Here is an 18725-nt window from a genome sequence, read left to right as displayed (position 1 = left end):
TAAAGAGACCTTCCATTGGACAGGTATTTAATGAATACAGTTTGTATTAATGCCTATAGAAATAACCTAATCCTAATTCTATTATCTTTGTTGTAGGGATCGCTATCATGATCGACGTGATGATAGGGATAGACGTTTTGATCGACGAGGCAACAGAGACGAGGATTCAGAGTTCAGGAGGCGGGACCGCTCTGCCTCCCCTACAGCGAAGAAGGAGCCAGATGCAGCTGAAGAGCCCCCTGTCAAGAAGAAAAAAGAGGAATTGGACCCAATCCTGACGAGGACTGGTGGCGCTTACATCCCTCCTGCCAAACTGCGCATGATGCAGCAGCAAATCACTGACAAGAGCAGGTTAGATCCTACTTAATCTCTTTGTTGATGCAGGAAGATTACAGCAGTGTTAGATTATAGTTTAGTCTTATAAACTACAAACCCATTTACTGATTGTCTTTTGGAAATTTGTTTTACACTCAAAACGCAACACCTGTGACCGACTCTACAGGCTCCGATCCGAAACATATAGGCTTCAACCACTCAGTGCAAACCAAGAGATGGGCTGCTTTGAGTAGGGCTGTGAATCTTTGGGATTCCCACAATTCGATTTGGGATCACGATTAGATTTTTTCCCGATTCTTTTAAATCCATACGATTCAATTCAGAAAGGATTAATTTACGATTCAAAACAATTCTCAGGATCTATTCCAGTCTGCTGGCATGAAAGAAGAGTACATTTATAAAGAATTTATCATTTTAAATGTTTTATTTACCTATTGCAATAATGTAAACACCGAAAGGTACCGTATTTTCACGACCATAAGGCGCACCGTACTAAAAGGCGCAGTCTCAGTTATGTGTCCCATTTCTGTATTTAACACACACATAAGGCGCACCGGACTATAGGGCGCATTTTTTATATACAGGTACATGTCCTCTACTACCTTTAAATAGCTCTACTGCGTATTTTAAAAATACAGCGGGCCCAAAACTGAGTATGACTGTGCTTTATTCATGTATTTATTACAAATTAATCAAACCTGGGAGCTGGCCATGAGACAGACACATCGCAGATGACACAGCGCTGTGATTACTCCTAAATTAACTTAAAATCCTGAAACCTGCCGACGGAATATGTTCGCTTTTATTGCCGGTATCCTGGTGCCTGCACTGTAAATTATTTAGATGAAAAACACCTGCCAGCCGCCGTGTGAGGCTGCTGTTGAAGGGATTTACTGTCGGTGTACCGCTGGTATGTGGGGGTCTGAGCGCCTCCGACAGAAATAGATAATCTGGATGAACTGACTGCAATTATGAAGTTTTCAGGTGGCCTTTCTCACTTAAAAACATATTAAAACTACTTTATTCCCACTGATCACAGCAAATATAGCTGCAAGATTTAGATTATTTAGATGAAAAAACACCTGCCAGCCACCGCGCTGAAGAGGAGGAGGAGACCAGAGGCTGCTGTTGAATTAAGTTTTCAGGTTGAAAAATAGAGCGGGAGCAAAACTGAGTATGTTTGTGCTTTATTCATGTATTTATTACAAAGTATTAATCAAACCCATCAAAGTCATCATCCTCTGTTTCTGAATTAAACAGCTGCGCTAAATCAGACATGCCAATTTCCCATTCTTCGCTGTCAGTCACTTTCGCTCCTCAGAAATAATGCCGGCTTTTGCGAAAGCTTGAACAACAGAGCCAGCAGACACGTTAGTCCAAGCATCTACAATCCATCCGCAAACGGTGGCGTAACTTGCCCGGCGCTGCCTTCCACTTATCCTGAAACTGTGCTCTCCGTCTGTCATCCATCGCTCCCACGCCGCTCACAGCCTTACTTTGAACGGCTGCTTTACACTGATGTCGAGCGGTTGAAGTTCCTTTGTCAGACCCCCCGGGATAACGGCGAGCACAGCGTTCATTTGATTCATCTTTTTTTTTCACATCGGCTGTGAGATGGGCACGCAGCGATGGTGATGCGTGGAAAAAAGCACCTGGTCTCCTCACATACACCTGCCTTTCATCATCTCCCCAGCCCGTTTCATTTGCGTTAATATCATATGTCATCAGAGCGCTGTGTCTGTCTCGCTGTCAGCTCCCAGATCAGCTTCTCTGATTGGTTGATGCGGCGCGTCCAGCAGCAAAACTTCAATTTTTCCATCTCGAGCAGCAGCAGCGCGTTGGCGGCACGCTCCCGACGCGCTGCACCTGCAGCTCAAAACGCGCTGCAGGACCTTTTGCTGCGCCTATACGCGCGTCAACCATTGACTTTGCATGTAAACTCGCTGCTTCTGCTGCACCTGCTGGGTCCGGTTCACACCGATGTCGAGCGGTTGAACAGCGAGCGCAGGGTTAATTTGTTTCCCCATGTTTTTCACATCAGCTGTGAGATGGGCACGCATGGAGTTACATATTAACAGCGATGGTGATGAGTGGAAAAAAACACCTGGTCTCCTTACATTCAGCCACTCTTTCATCATCTCCTCAATGAGGTGGTCTCAAAAGTCGCAGTTACAACACACATAAGGCGCACCGCACCATAGGGCGCACCGCACATTTTGAGGGAAAAAAAAGACGTTTAAGTGCGCCTTATAGTCGTGAAAATACGGTAAATTTTCTTACCCTTTCTTACCCGGGCCGGGTTGAAAGTAAAATCCAAAATGTTTCCAAATGGTTGCTTTTAAAGACCGCAGAGGCGGTTGAATTTCTTTTTCTTCGTCATCCATACTTTAGCGGCAACAAACACAGTAGCGCACACAACACTACACACCACGCTGTAGCCTGCTAGGCTAACGCTTGCATGCATGTGCATAGCTCATGCTGCTCATTAGTTTGACCAAACACTACAGTGCCTGATCAGGCACATCCGCACCCACAAAAAAAAAATCGTTTTTAAAGAAAATGAGAATCGATTCCGAATCTTTAAATGTTAGAAACGCAATTTGAGCTCAAATCTATTTTTTTTCTTCACCTCTAGGTTTGAGTATTCATATGAGAGTATGTTACTGGTAATCCTCATCAGGAAATAAAAGCCAGAATTGTAAACGGTGCTTAAATTCTGCAGTCAGAAAAGGGGTAGAAGAAAAATGGATGCCTTGTCTTACTTCCTGTCTGGCTCTTTTTATTACTGTTGAATTTCTGCAAAGGTCCAATCAAAATAGACCGCCGATCTGCTTTGATTGAACACTTGGAGGCTTTGCAGTCTACAGCAGCGGTCCCCAACCACTGACACAGGGCCGCACAGAAAAAAGTATATATATATATACATATATATATATATATAATTTATCGACGATCAGAGTCTGAGTGATGTTTTATTTTGAAAAATATAAAAAATTGCGGCATTCTCTCCCAATTACATCAGTCGGTGCATCTGTGCCTCTTGACGCAGGTTAATTCAGTTCAAGACTCATCCTTTCTATAACATCCTATCTTTGTGAAGCGGGATTTTCTGCGGTTACAGCGACCAAAACAAAGCTACGGAGCAGACTGGACACCAGGAGCACACTTCATCTGTCATTTTCTCCAATTACGCCTCGATGGGACCGGGTTGTTGTTTTATTTTTATGCTGTTTGTATTTGATTTTATGCCAGTCGTATAAATTTAATTGATCGTACAAACCCCTCCCCCCGGCCGGTCCATGAGAATATTGTCTGACATATAGCGGTCCGTGGTGCAAAAAAGGTTGGGGACCGCTGGTCTACAGAGTCCCATAGACGTCATTCAACCCAATATTTTTGTTAGGTTGTTTGGTGAATCGAATCTGAAGGGTATGATTATTATGATCCTGACTCTCTACATTTAAATAACACACAGATACATGTATTATCTCAGTCTAAACATTGCTTGGTTGAACAGTCAAGTGCGTTGCATTAAATGTAAAATGTATGTTCATAAGTGGAGTTTAAGACTGCTGATGTTGTCTTTTTTACAGCCTGGCCTATCAGAGGATGAGTTGGGAGGCTCTGAAGAAGTCCATCAATGGTCTGATCAACAAGGTCAATGTGTCCAACATTGTAAACATCATCCAGGAGCTGCTGCAGGAAAACATCGTCAGAGGAAGGTAAACGTTTACTTCAGATACACAACGACAATAAGTGCGCTAATTCACATTCTGATTTACTTATTAACCTTTTAAATGTTTCTTAAACAATATAAAACAGCCTTTACTGGAATCACATGCAGGAAGAGGTTTGCTCTTGTAACTTGACCACTCCTCTGTCTTCCTGTTAGGGGTCTCCTGGCTCGGTCAGTGCTCCAGGCACAGGCAGCTTCCCCCATCTTTACTCATGTCTATGCTGCTGTGGTGGCCATCATCAACTCAAAGTTCCCACAGATTGGAGAGCTGATCCTTAAGCGCCTCATTCTAAACTTCAGGAGGAGCTACCGCCGCAACCTCAAGGTGACTAAAAGCCAGTCACAGCATGTGTAGTCACCACTTAACTGCACTCCTACGTCTCTTTTTAATCTTCTCTGAGGTCAAAAAATGTGTTTGGTAACCAGTTGGGTTTTAATTTAGCATACTTAATAGCCTGTGAATTAACGAGCTGTTATGTGATATTTCAATCTTAAAATTTTGTATTTATTTCTTTTTGTGGAACATTCAGTTTTTTTAGGAGCTTAATTTTGGGTTCAAAGTAACTTTAAATTGTTTAACATTTATCATCAATATGCAGTCGAAGTATAATGGTTAGAAATGTTAGTCAGTCATTAATTGTTAGTAGCTTTCGAATGAATGAGCAATTTTAGTGTAATGGATGCACCCAAATTCCCTGAGGTAGAAGTTTTCCAGTGTGAACAGATTGAAGCCTTTTGAGTCCAAAGCACTGAGTGGAGATGGGTCTGGAGCTAAATAAGAGCAGTAATTGGCAGTAGGGGGAGCTTTTCAACCTAACCTGTTGAAGTTTGTGCAATATGTTCACTTTGGTTGAGGCAGTTAATTGGGCAGTGGAACAGTTTTATCCTCACTGTGACACTAAATGTGTCTAAAAGGTTGTTGTTTTTATTACCTTTTGTTCATTAAAACCTTCTTTTGCAGCAACAATGCCTGACAGCTTCGAAGTTTGTGGCTCATCTCATCAACCAAAATGTGGTAGGTTCTGCTTTCTCATTCCTCTATTGTAACTCGGTGGAGTTGCATACAGTGAGGTTGTTTATCTCTGTTCATGGTCTTCCTGCTTCTCTGACTTCGTTCCCTCTTTAGGCCCATGAGGTTTTATGTTTGGAAATGCTCACTCTGCTGCTGGAGCGTCCGACCGACGACAGCGTGGAGGTGGCCATCTCTTTCCTGAAGGAGTGCGGACTCAAACTGACCGAGGTCTCACCTCGAGGAATCAATGGTGGGCATCATCACTCACTTTAACATAATGTGATCTGATCAAATGGATAAGCATCCTTCTTCCTTGGTGTCCTTTTTACCTCCAATGCTTGTGTCTTTAACTGTCATTATTCCCTATTTTTCATATAATGCTTTTCTTCCTTCCTTATGTCCTATCTCCCTCCTTTCTTGCTTTTTCCTTTCTTATCGCTTTTGGTTCTCCTTCCTTCTAGTTTTAAGTTTTTGTAATTTATTTATTTTAAAGGCTTGAAGCTGAAGAAATATTTCATACAAATCCAAAAAATGTTCATGCCTCATTAGTCTGTCTGCTTATCTTTCTAGTAAATTAACCTCTTTAGCCTCCTGCTGGTTAAATTGTATGTGGGTTGCAATCTAATGAAGTGAATTTTATAACTTTAGTACTCTACCATTTATTTTTGAAATATTATTTTTCTTACTCAACCGAGTCAAAATGGCTGCTCTTTGTTCGATTGACACCCTTTCAACAGTTTCTGTTCTCCTACGGTCTGTCCAGACCTGATCAGACCAGTGGTAATAGTAAATATCTGAGGTAAGCACCCAGATATACCCACAGATAAGATCTCCCCAGAATATGAATGAACATTTTTATCTATTTTATTCCATCATTTGACTTTTATGTCTGCATCTTTAGCCATCCCAGTTTAGTTACACGAAAACAATCTATGTAAAGGAAGAAATGTATTTATGTTCCAAGTTGCTTTGCTTAGGAATTCAGTGTTACATTTATAGAGAGATCAGGTCTTTGCATAGCATCTAATTTAATTGGATTTTAGAAATTATTAGAAAATATTGCAGACCTTTTTTGTTTATAAAAAAAAAAAGCTATAAAAGGAAATTAAAGGGTGGGGAAAAAACGAAACATATTTGTGAACTCTAACGTACACTTATTATTGAAAGGGCAGATTTGATCTAAAACTTGTTCTTTTAATTTGAAAATGTTCATTTTATTTCTGCATTTGAAATGTACGGAATATCTAAAAAAAAAAATTCCTTCTCTCTTTGCAGCCATATTTGAGCGTCTCAGGAACATCCTCCATGAGTCGACCATCGACAAAAGGATCCAGTACATGATTGAGGTGATGTTTGCCATCAGGAAGGATGGTTTTAAAGATCACCCTGTCATCCCTGACGGCCTGGACCTGGTGGACGAAGAGGACCAGTTCACCCACATGCTGCCTCTGGATGACGAGTATAACCCAGAGGATATTCTCAGTAAGATGCAGAAAAAGGAGCACAATTAACAATATATATATATATATATATATATATATATGTTTTGGGTCCGCTTTAATCAGTGTTTGTGTCCTTGTAGACGTTTTCAAGATGGACCCAGACTTCCTGGAGAACGAGGAGAAATACAAAACCATTAAGAGAGGTTAGAAAGGCCTTCATTTTGAGGTTTAGTTCAGTTATTTCCTCTCTCACAGTTTGACCAATCAGCTGTCACCTTCTATCAGATATCCTAGACGAGGGCAGCAGCGATTCAGGAGAGGAGGGAGATGGCAGCGACGAAGACGAGGAGGAGGAAGAGGAGAACGAGGAAGGGGGAGAAGGTAAGACTGATAGATTAAAGTCTCTGATGATTTCAATAAAGGGTCATTATGCTCATTTTTACCACATACTATGAAAACCATGTTAGTGAGGGTCTTTGTAACCTTTTTAGTATCATTTGTTTTGTATTTTGATTTAAAAATCCTGTATTTTTAGACTCAGCTAGCTTTATAAACCTATTAACTATGGAAATGTTTGCTAACTTATTTAAATTCTGTTTTTTTTGTGTTTTTTTTTGACAAATTAAGGACAAAATTCAAATCAAAGATACTTTAACCCAAATAAAAAAAATAAGATTTTGCTCCTTTTTTGTCTGTTATTCTTAAACACATTGGTTCTTAATATTTTATTTAAGCATATGATATTCCCCAAGGGTTTCAGGCCTGACTAACAATAACGAAAATAAACTTTTTGAAGCTTTTAACAGTAAAATCAAGTGGTACTGTCTGGTCTATCTGCCTTCATTGGTGATCAAAAGTTTAGATCCTGAAAATGCTGACTACCAAATTGCAAGCTTATAGTTTTTCTGGTCTGCAAACATATCAATTTATAGCAAATGCTTTCATAGCTTTTTATTTTTGTAATAAGAGCCAAATGAGGACTAATGGATGCATCAATTAAAAACATTTTTGATACAGCTTTATAGTCCTTTGGTATAAAACGTCTACATCTGTTAAGGGCCCCCTAGAGAAGCCTTTAGATTAGATTATTATTATTATTTTTTTTTTTTGCTTTTTGTTTTTTTCACTTTTGGAAAACTAAAACAAAGTTCATGACAACAAATTTTCAAATCTCAGCAGAAATTTAAAGTCGGTCATAATCCAGATTGGCAGGGCAGAGATTAAGAGAAACTAGAATCTGTTACATTCTGCAATATTCAGTATTTAAGGTTGTAAGGTTCTGTTCAAGTGCTGCTGTGATTTAACATCATCATTTAGGATGTTAACTTATGTCCCTAAAGTGTTTTTTTTTGCTTGTATTCAGCTGAATATTGAGGGAGGAAATGTTTGGCAATAATTTAAGCCGCGTCGTCTACATCACTAAAAACTCTCCCCTCTCTCTGCTTCCCTCTCAGATGAGAAGGTTACCATCTTTGACAAGACAGAGGTCAACCTTGTTGCTTTCAGACGAACCATTTATCTTGCTATTCAGTCCAGGTACTCCTGCACACTCTCACACAGAAACAACACGGTGCTTTAGAAATCCACATTGGCACAGATGGTGACTCAGTTATGTCTCTGGGTGTTGGCTGTTACTTACAGCTCCTACTATATTTGATTGAGTTGGATTGTTATTTAAGGCTTTGAGAGAGTGAGGCTGTTATTGGGAGGGCCAGTTTTAATTTAAGAAATCTGGTGGTGGAGTGATTTTCGGAGTGTTGTTGCTTTTTAATGGCATAGAAATGATATCCACATAATATGGCCAAAGAAATTTTAGCCTGTGCTACATGGTTTTACTGATAAAGAGTTTAAATGTTTTTTTAGATTTGAAACATTTGGCTCATCATGTATAGGTGTGCGGTATATATATGTGTGTATGTATATATATATTTGTAAAGTGCCTTGAGGTGGTATTTTTCACTATATAAATTAATTTAATGAAATTATTTTTCAGCTTGGACTTTGAGGAATGCGCCCACAAGCTGATCAAGATGGAATTTCCTGATAGCCAAACTGTGAGTCCACAAACACAACAACACACACCTACCTGATTTGTTTCCTCTGTCACAGTCTCTCACTGCTGGATATGAAAACAACTAAAGAGTAGAAGTAAAAAACTGTGGTGATAGTTTGTTGGCATACAGCAGCATCAGGGTCATAGGCATCATAGACTGGATATCTGAGAGTTTAATGCTCAATCCACATAGAGGAAAATGTCAAGGGTGAGTCTCTGGCTTTGCCATTTATCTTTGTTCTTTCTTTTTTCTGTATTCCATATTATTATGGTGAGAAAAGGGACCTAATTACTAGCATAACCCACATAAAGTGCTTCTCACAAATATCACATCAAATAGATTTGATGTGCTGGACAAACATTGCAGTAACTAAGTGCAATGTAGAAGATCACTGATGTATGACTTCCAATGGTATAAACAAACAGAAGCTAATAGTTGTGGCTGGTTTCTGTATTCAGTATAACTAAGTCATTACTTTTAACCAAATGTTTTGTAGCCTTTAGCAGCTTTTTCTCTAGATAACCCTGCATTTCTCCATCCACTGAATTTTGACTTTTCCTACCACTGATGGACCACCGCATGATGTTGCCACCACCTTGTTTCACCATAGCAGTGGCGTTTTAAGGTTGATGTGAACGGCTTTTTTCCCCTTTTTTTTTTTAACACGTTTTTTAACGATATCCATAAAATTGCAAAATGCTATCTTCTACATGGTTTCTATAACTTCCGCGTGGCTTGTGACAAACAGGAAATTAGACTACATGCCAAATACATCCTTTGGCTAATTATTAGGCCAGTGTTGAACTTCATGCCATGCTGTGGGGGTAAATTAGCCATTAATCCATCCACGTTATGCCTAATTAATATTAATTATGCATTTATTATTCCTATGTTTTAAAATGGTTTTATACAGGAGCTAAACATTCTAGAGTTGAAACTGAAATTGGTTTCATATTGCTTACATTTTGGCTTTTCATTGTTTGACATAATTTTCTCTAAAGTTTACTAATCATGTCAAACTCTCGCTGTTTCACCTTACTAAGTTTTCAGAATACGTACTTAGCATTGTGCACTTTAGTTTTCAACTAGTGAGGATTAATCTGAGGATAAGGGATGGGCTTTATTTGTTTGAGCTTTGATTTCACCTTCCTCTCAAAAGGTTGATCTGCTAAATATCCCACATCATGACATCATCTCAAAGTTTCGATTCATTATTTGACATTCTTTTAACACCAGCATAGCCTGTTATTTAAGGCTTTAAGGTTTTTGAATTCTGAGATTCGAGAGCATAAACTATAATGATTTTCCATCATATTTAAATATGTTCTTAGTCTTTATTTCAAAATTAGATATAGACTTTATTAAATTTTGTGTTAAAAATGTCTTAAAATTATATTATCTCTGTAGCTTCACTCATTACACCATAAATGTGTCCTTTCTGATTTATTATGCAGACAAGATGGTTTCTATATTTATTTGTTGAAACAAAGAGTTTTTTTTTTAGTTGGTATTTAGTATTAATTCTTAATACGTTTATTCCATTATACTCTATACTATCCTGTGGTTCATTTAGCTAAGTCTCAACTCTTTTAGACCAGATGTTTAAACCAATCTTAAACCAGTCTTAAAGTTTTCATGTGCTCCTTGGAAACTTATAGTGACATCCCTTTTGTCAGCTGCTTAAAGGCTTCCTCTGTGTGTGTGTGTGGTCCTCCAGGTCACGTGTGTATTAGTAATTATGAGCTTTATACTCAGACAGGTGCAGGTCAGCTATGCGTGACTCTGTGATTGTGAGGACAGATCTGTGTGTGTGTTAATGGTGCAGTATCTTTCTACACGTTTCTACACTGTCAGGTTTTGTTAAGTGTTGTAAAAGGTTAAAACATGTTTCCATAGTTACTAGTTATAGACCACTGCTCCTCCATAAATGGTCTTCAGTTCATCCAGTGCAAACTGCCTAAGGTCAGCAGCTGTATGTCAAATTCAAAAAGCGTTCATCTTGAAAAGTAATCCTTTTAGGAGACTTTTCTGCATGCACTTTTAAAATGAGAGCAGGTTTGTATATGTAAAACTTAAAAAAGCCACCTAAACATCAAGAACAAAGGCTGTCGACACCCTGTGGTCCGTCTGATCTTCTGATGGACAGTGTGGCTTCAGCAAGGGATCAGTTAGAAGATTGTGGATCTGTTAGAGCACATGTTGGATGAAAGAGCATAAGTTTGAAACATATTTATTCGTGTGACTGAGCTATCACCTTAAACACGTGCGTTTTATTTGGCGGGTATAGCCTTGGCAACTATTTCCTCAGAATTAGAAATAAATCACATCTTAAGATGAAAGAATTAGAACTGGTTACAAGTTGAGTGTGTTCGCAATGTGCTTAGTGTTAATGCAATAGCCTGACCAGTTAGACCAATTTTCCATTAGTGCAAATACTATTTTACGCTTATAAGTTTGCATTACATTACAATTGAATACCATCTCAATTTTAACCATATAGTTTACAGAGACGCAGCTTAACGGTCTAAAATAAAATGAAAGAAGGGAAACTGAGAAGGCTGGAGGCAGATTATATATAATAGCTAGGCAGATAAAGGTGTTTATTTCATAAAAGGAAAGTACAAGGCTACGGCTACCATCCTTTGTCTGGATGTACTTTGGTTGGTGAGAGCCGTTTGGTGAATTGAAGGCTTGTAACAGCTTTTTGGAAGATGTTTACTCACTAACTAAAAAAAAAATTTTGTTCTGTTTACCTCTGACAGGTATTCCAGGCTATTAATACAAATAATTTTAATTGTTATTTATTATCATTCGGCAAAGTAGAAAAAATGTTCCTTAATTACATCGTTGCTTTCTTCTGTTTGGTTTTTAAATACTTTTTGGCTCCAAAACTCACCTGCAATGACTAATATTTTTTTATGTTTCAAACCCCAAAGTTTCTGTTACGTTATTTCTGTTAGAAATGTTATGCAATATATTTTTCTTCTCCAACACCCCCCCCCCCCCTGCCCTTCAGATGCATCTTCACTATTTCAGACTTGCTTTACGCAGAATGTCCTTGAACAAAGAGCAAACACCTGCCATGCTTGGCAGGGACTTTCTTCACAAGCACTTAGACATAAACGCTGCGTGTTTGAGAGGTCGGAGCCGACAGCCCTGTCACTCTTCATGACTGAATCTCTCACAACAGCTGCGACGCACGCTTTCGGAGATCTTTGTTCAGTGACACGCCTTTCCTCTGCTGAAGGCTCACACCTCAGTGCTTGCTCAAGTGTTTACTGCAGAGAATCCTGCTGTTTATTGAAACTTTCACATCAAAGTCTAGAAAAATAAGTGTCTCTTCCTTTAACCAACTCGCCACAAATAGGCAGCTGATGACTCCTCGCCTGACGTGTGCTAAAGCCCGGCTTCTGTTAAGCCACGTTGCCTGGCTCACTGCAGGGCTCAACAGAGATATAATTACATATTTAACTACCTTCTTCAGTTCAGCAAAAACGAAAGCTGCTGCTTTACTTGCAGCAACACTTAGTTATAGCTGCCAAAAGTTGGACTCCCATTTCTCAGTGTGGGACAGATGTTGCTGATGAGAAGGCTATTAACGTAGATCTACATCACAGCCAGACAGCCGGTTAATACTCTGGTGAAAATTACAGCATAACTGCTTTGTCAAGCTGACATCACTACATTAACTCTAGGCTTTGTTGTTTTAAGCTAACTAATTTAATTCCTTTTCTTTTTATATAACATTCATTTACAAGAAATTAGATTTTCAGACATTGTAGTCAAACTTTATTCCGATCAACCCGGTAGATTCCAATGCATTTTAGTGATAGTAACTTTATTATTTGATGATTTAACAAATTTATACAAAAAGCATCCCTCACCTTAAACACCAATATGTTGCTTTTAGTTCCTCCAGACGTATTTATATCTTTAATTTCGACTTCAATAACTAGTGAGGACTTAAGTTAAAGATTAAAGTCATTGTATTTCACTTTGTGTTTGTTTATTATATTAGAAGAAGTATATTTTAAGGTTGTGGTCCCATAGCAAGACCTTAATGTCCCCCTATAGTAACATAGCAATTACAGTCTTTGAAATGTTTTGCTTAAATTTCATAACCAGTATAATTTAAAAAAAATATATTCTTGTGATGTAAACTGTATGTATATATTTTTTAATTGGATGAAAATGACTAAATTGCATTAAATATTTTTTTTATTGTGTTTCTATGAGCAGAAAGAGCTGTGCAATATGATCCTGGACTGCTGTGCTCAGCAGAGGACCTATGAGAAGTTCTTCGGCCTACTTGCTGGGGTGAGACACTCGACCACCACACTATGATTTGACATATTTAAAGTCTTATGCACTTGGTTGCTTTTTTTAGGATTGGTTAAGAAGCTTGCTACTTTGTATTGCATAAGGCTTTTGATTTTAAATTAAACTTGCATTGCCAACTATGAAGATTAGCATTTATCCTCAATGTGGGGAAAATGCAGAGAGCCATTTTTTAACATTGATGTTGACTAAATGCACAGAAATGTGGACAATGATTAGAACTGAAGCAGAAACACTTTTAAAGAATATGAAGCGATGAAAATAATCTTGGTGGAAAATTGTGTTAGAGACACGGACTGACACATTTAAAAGCTTTAATTAATATCATGGATAGAAAGTCACAGGAAGCTGAGATGAAAGCAGAAAAAACTTTGGAAGGTGAAGGATCCGCTTTTTCTTTTAGCATATCAGAATCAGAAATATAGTCATGAGAGAGAATAGCAGAAAAGTGGAAAACAGAAGATAAAATCTGTTGAAAATGAGTTTTATGTGTACAGCTTAGCTTGAAGAAGCATAAGAATGGAACAAAAATAACTATAGTACTGGGAAAATATATGCAAAAAGCTAAAATTAGCCTGACTGAAATTTAAAAGGTTGATATTAGTTCTTTTAAATTTAACATCTGATTAGACAAAATAAGTTAATTTAATACCACAGGCTAATATTAGCATGTTTCCTAAAAAGGAAAAGTGATGTTTTGAAAATTTTAAATAATAGCCTCTGTCCAAACATCCACTCTAACTTCTAAATCCCTCAGTCACTCTATACAGTGGGGACTATACAGTGGACTTTATAGTGATCACCGTTAACTGACCATTTGAACAGAGGATCAATACTTCTCAGGCTCGTAACTCCGCCTCCCTACATGATGCCTTCGCCATCTCTATTTGCCACCACTGTTGGTTGGCGACAGCCTACAGCCACAGCGGGCCTCTGTGACAACGAATCCCATAATGCTTTGCAAAGCATTCCGGGATATATGTGCTCCTCTAGTGGCCATGGATGATCAGAACTTTTCAAAGTGCATTGTGGGGGATTTCGAGTCCACTACTTTTTCCTCCACTAGACGTTCGGACACTCATCTAAAATGTCTTAACCACTATCTAGTGCCCTATATAGTGATTAGGGCGGGCATTCGGACACAGTCTAATTCTACCATTAACTAGTATGAAATTGTTACTAACATGCTGTTAAAAGCATGTTGGCTAACTGCAGCTTAGATGAGTCCGCTATGCTAATAGATTGTATATTACCGTTAGATATTAAGACTAGCCTTTATGACATAGTTAACATGCTATCACTTCAAAAAAAGGTGGAAGAAAGTTGCAAAAATTTGAAGATATTAAATAAAACGAGAAATGTTACATAAAATCTTAGTCTATTTTTTCTTAACTGACTTGACCTGATTATATAAATGTAGAATTTGAAAATGCTTAGCTCTGCCCTTCCTTTTGTAAATTTATAGAACCCTTTTTGAAGGGCTTTTAAAGTATGATCTCTGTACTAGGGTCCTGGTCAGGTTCAGATTTCTATCCTGGAACTTTGTTTCTATATTGGTGAATACCGCTGAGGTAATATTGCTCCAAGATAACCTGCTACTCGGTTTACATGAAAGCTTAAACATTGAGGCATTTTTAAGCTGTTTTTGTGTTTTTATTTGTTCAGAGATTTTGTCTGCTGAAAAAGGAGTACATGGAGAGCTTTGAGGCCATATTTTCTGAGCAGTATGATACAATCCATCGGCTGGAGACCAACAAGCTGAGGAACGTGGCCCGACTGTTTGCTCATCTGCTCTACACAGACTCTGTGCCGTGGAGCGTAAGGGATACACAGTCCAGTTTAAACACTGATCAGCACAATCAAGTCCAAATCGAGGGTGAACCAATCATTTCCTTTTTTTCCCCTCTCTGCTCTCGTTGTTTGTTGATCAGGTGTTGGAGTGCATCCGAATGAGTGAAGAAACTACAACATCATCTAGCAGGATTTTTGTCAAAATCCTTTTCCAGGAGCTCTGTGCCTACATGGGCCTCCCAAAACTCAACCAGCGGCTTAAAGACCCGTACGAAAAAACAGGCACACACTTCAGAGGAACCTGGTTTCTATTATCAGAGATAAACACATCAAACAAAGCTGTAGTACTTCACATTTAAGGACAGTTTCTGAGTAGCAAGACACAAATTAAGAATAATGTATTAAACAATTAAAGACCACCTCAATATTCTCTCATTAATTTTAATAAACATCTATATAAAGCGAACATTATTATGGTTCTCATTTGAGTAATTGCTAATCTGTTGGTTTTATTGCAGATCCCTGCAGAGTTTCTTCGAAGGTCTATTTCCTCGTGACAATCCCAGAAACACTCGCTTTGCCATCAACTTCTTCACCTCCATAGGACTGGGAGGCTTGACGTAAGTTCTCTACTTTATTTTCCACAAACACAGAGGTCAGGTGCTCCATGTCTGAGGCTTCACTTCATCTGGTATCATTATTTATTCAACATCATGTTTGACATCATTGTTCAAACAGCGACGAGTTGAGGGAACACCTGAAGAACGCACCAAAGATGATCATGACTCAAAACCAGGAAGTTGAATCATCCGACTCGTCGTCCTCCTCCTCTTCCTCATCTTCAGACTCTTCGTCCTCTGATTCCTCCAGCGAATCAGATTCTGACTCTTCAGATTCTGACTCCTCCTCCTCCAGCAGCAGCAGCTCAGGTACACCAGGCTGAATCTTGTTGTTATTTTTTTTTTTTTATGCTTTTGTTTCTAGTACATTTGCGGGGCGGTTGCATTTTTACTAATTTTTCAGAAGAAAAAATTTAACTTGTCATGCATTCGCATTTACCCTCTTGTACCGTTCAACTTAGAATGTCCCCAAATAAATAGAGTCCATAATTTAATAATTGTGCATAATTTATTGTCGGTATTAATCTTGCTGTCCTACAAAGGCCTCTGAGACCCGTTAGAGAACATCGCTAACTAAGTAGCAATATGAACTCAGCAGAGGTTTAGATAGATTAAGATTATGAAATCCTATTATAGGGTTTGTTTTAATAAAAAACAAAATATTATCTGCATGGAGAAACATGACTGTGACCGAGTTGTGCAGCGGGAATACACCGCAGAGACAATGACGCTGATCACAGAATGAAACAGAAACAAGACTAATTCAGTTGTTAGATATGAATACAGATGGAGGCTGTGATACTGTTTTTTTTAATGGTAAAAATTTTAGTTTTCCTTTAACTCTTGTTATGTTTATTTGTGTTAATATGTCTCATTAAAGTCCAGCTTGAAAAACAAGAGTCGAGGTTGTGATGTGATAAAAGGTGTAATGTTTTCAGGATTTTCAAGGTTCTTTAAATAGAAGAAAGCTGAATCCTTAAACTATGGGATCTCTACGAGTTTTACCTTTTCATATGGTGTTAAACGTTGCCTGGAACTGTTAATCTTTAAATAAATTCATTCATTCTTATAGTAGAACATTATTCTGTCAAACAGATTTATTTATTATTGAAGTAATATTCGACTAATATAACCCTTTATGTTTTAATTTCAGGTAGAATTTGCCAAACTGGTGTCTAGAGAGCATCATCTGTATTCTTGGCTTTTTTGTTTCCCCTCTCCATTCCTGTTGGAAAAAATGCTGTAAACTTGTTTTACGAATCATTAGTTTTCTTCCTGCTTCACTGCAGAACACATTAAAAAAGCCTTTGGGTTAAACTGACTACAGGGAAACTTTTAGAGCTGATTCTAAGAGATGCGGATGGTTTGAGAGTCTGCTGCTGCTTGATTGTAGAAATAAAACCTGCTCAATTGTGCTTTGTTCTGTTATAACGTGTGTAATGCAACAAGTCAAACACATCAGAGTATGTTCTTAGAATAAAAGGACAGCCTTAAATGCAGTTGGTAAAATTAATTACTCTGTTTTATTTCTATTTATGTCTTCCAGATTCTGACAACAAACATAAGAAGAGAAAGGTACGCGGTGAAGAGAAAAAGAAGAAAGAAAAGAGCAAGAAGAAGAAGGTGAAACTGGACAAGAAGCAAAAGGGAGGCAGGAAAGATAAAGAAGAGAACAACGTGGACAAGCAGGCAAAGAGGGACAGAAGGGAGCGTGAACGTGACTTGGACCAACGCACACGTGAGGACACCCGGGGACGTAGGCGCGAAGAAAGACCCGAGGAAGAGGAGCTGCAGGAGGATGGCAGGAGACAGAAAATGGACAGACAAAGAGATGATGCAGGTGAAAGGGACAGAGGGAGACATAGAGACAGGGAGCGAGGGAGGGAGAGAGAGCATGAGGAGAAGAGAGAGAGGGAGAGGGATAGAGAGAGGAATAAAGAGAACAGAGACAGGAACAGAGAGAGAGAGGAGAGGAGGAGGAGATGAAACTATGATGGACTGATGACTGACAGACGAGGGAAACTTCCATCCCTCTCTTCTGTCGTCCTTCTTTACCCCGTCCCGATTCCTTTGTCCTAAACTCGGACCCGTCATCCTCTTTCCCCTTAAGTGATTTTTCTATTGTTGATTTTTGTTGTTTATAAAATCAGGATAAATACAAAACCATTAAAGTTGTTGTAGATGTTTTTGATTGTTTTTTTTTCCTTTGACTTTTACTTTCAGAGAACTTTATACTGTTAGAGCTGCAGTCACACCGACTTAGTGAGTTTAACATATTCAGTCCAGAGCTGCCAGCACTTGTTTCTGCAATCGATGGCCTTGACCTAAATAATCCATCAACATCGATATTTTCAACTAACTCCACTTTTGTAAACTGATCATTTTTATATGTTGAAGCTTTTAACAAAAGTAACAGCGGTTTCCTCCAAATTGCTGCGTGTGAGGAAAGTCCCCTGCAGTCAGCAGCATTATGTCCACATCTGTTCACACTGAGCAGTTTGGCCCCGGGATGTTTTAGCTGCGTCTGAGCTCCAGCTTCAAAGCCACCATAGCTGAATAAAGGGTTTGCTTCATTGTCAAAAGAGCTATTTTATACAAGTTGATCAAAGACCGAGCCGCTGTGAAGCAACAGAGTACTTATAACACACTGGACACATGGAGGTGTTTGTTGCATACCGCAGCGGAACAGGTCAACGAATGAAGAGACGACACCCAGGGGCTGCAGATGAGCAAATGACAAAGACTCCAGCACTGATGCATTGTTTTCATTAAATGGTTGAAAGTACCCAGTGAAGTTACAGACTGTTTGCTTACCTGCTCGTGTTGATGTATAGAATTTGTGCTGGTATATTGTTTTGCATTGGGTTTTTATGTAAAAGACGAAGTACAAAATGATAAAGGATACATATGGTTATCAATATTTTTTTCCCAATAAAAATCTGAAAATTGCTTTTTTTGCCACCTTTTACTGTGATATTCTTAATTAAAGTTCAGCGCAACCAGCTTCCTTTGACAGTAGTCTAATTAGCTAAAGACATCTGCATGTAATTTATTTAAAGTTCCAGGTTGTTTTGCTGACAATATTGGTGAACAGAAAGCAAAGATGAACACCAAGCAACAACTGACTGATCAGAGATGTGGAGAAATAAGGAAACAGGTTTTCTGGAACATTGAGCAGCGACTGATAAATATTGCAGCTGTGTGTTTGGATGTGCTCTACAGCAAAACAATTCCATGTTAAACCCTGTTTTCATTTTATTAAAACTCATATCATACAATTACTGAAAAAAATCTATGGAAATTGTGGCTCCAATACTTTAACCCTTTATAGGGCAAGTTACTGTTTTTGATCCCCGTTCAAATCGGGTCCCTGTCCCTCGGTGAGGTCTAGAAGCA

The 18725-nt window shown here is 38.6% G+C and overlaps 1 protein-coding gene across 1 annotated transcript in view; it reads left to right on the top strand.

Annotated features, from left to right (window-relative positions):
- cwc22 (CWC22 spliceosome associated protein homolog) overlaps positions 1 to 18278 on the top strand; it is a 31538-nt gene extending 13260 nt beyond the window's left edge. Inside the window, exons 5-20 of the mRNA XM_038297451.1 lie at positions 97 to 351; positions 3930 to 4058; positions 4229 to 4397; positions 5034 to 5087; positions 5199 to 5334; positions 6360 to 6566; positions 6667 to 6729; positions 6812 to 6907; positions 7981 to 8062; positions 8520 to 8580; positions 12820 to 12897; positions 14584 to 14736; positions 14850 to 14977; positions 15228 to 15329; positions 15448 to 15638; positions 16876 to 18278. Of these exons, the coding sequence (XP_038153379.1) occupies positions 97 to 351; positions 3930 to 4058; positions 4229 to 4397; positions 5034 to 5087; positions 5199 to 5334; positions 6360 to 6566; positions 6667 to 6729; positions 6812 to 6907; positions 7981 to 8062; positions 8520 to 8580; positions 12820 to 12897; positions 14584 to 14736; positions 14850 to 14977; positions 15228 to 15329; positions 15448 to 15638; positions 16876 to 17315 (2344 nt within the window). The 3' untranslated portion in view covers positions 17316 to 18278. The remainder of the gene's footprint in view (positions 1 to 96; positions 352 to 3929; positions 4059 to 4228; positions 4398 to 5033; positions 5088 to 5198; positions 5335 to 6359; positions 6567 to 6666; positions 6730 to 6811; positions 6908 to 7980; positions 8063 to 8519; positions 8581 to 12819; positions 12898 to 14583; positions 14737 to 14849; positions 14978 to 15227; positions 15330 to 15447; positions 15639 to 16875) is intronic.
- Positions 18279 to 18725: the final 447 nt, after the last annotated feature.

Source organism: Cyprinodon tularosa, unplaced genomic scaffold (genome assembly GCF_016077235.1).
Source record: "Cyprinodon tularosa strain WSP-4 unplaced genomic scaffold, ASM1607723v1 ctg388, whole genome shotgun sequence".
NCBI classification, from domain to species: domain Eukaryota; kingdom Metazoa; phylum Chordata; class Actinopteri; order Cyprinodontiformes; family Cyprinodontidae; genus Cyprinodon; species Cyprinodon tularosa.
Note: the sequence above shows the minus strand (reverse complement) of the source record. Positions and strands in the feature narration are given on the sequence as shown.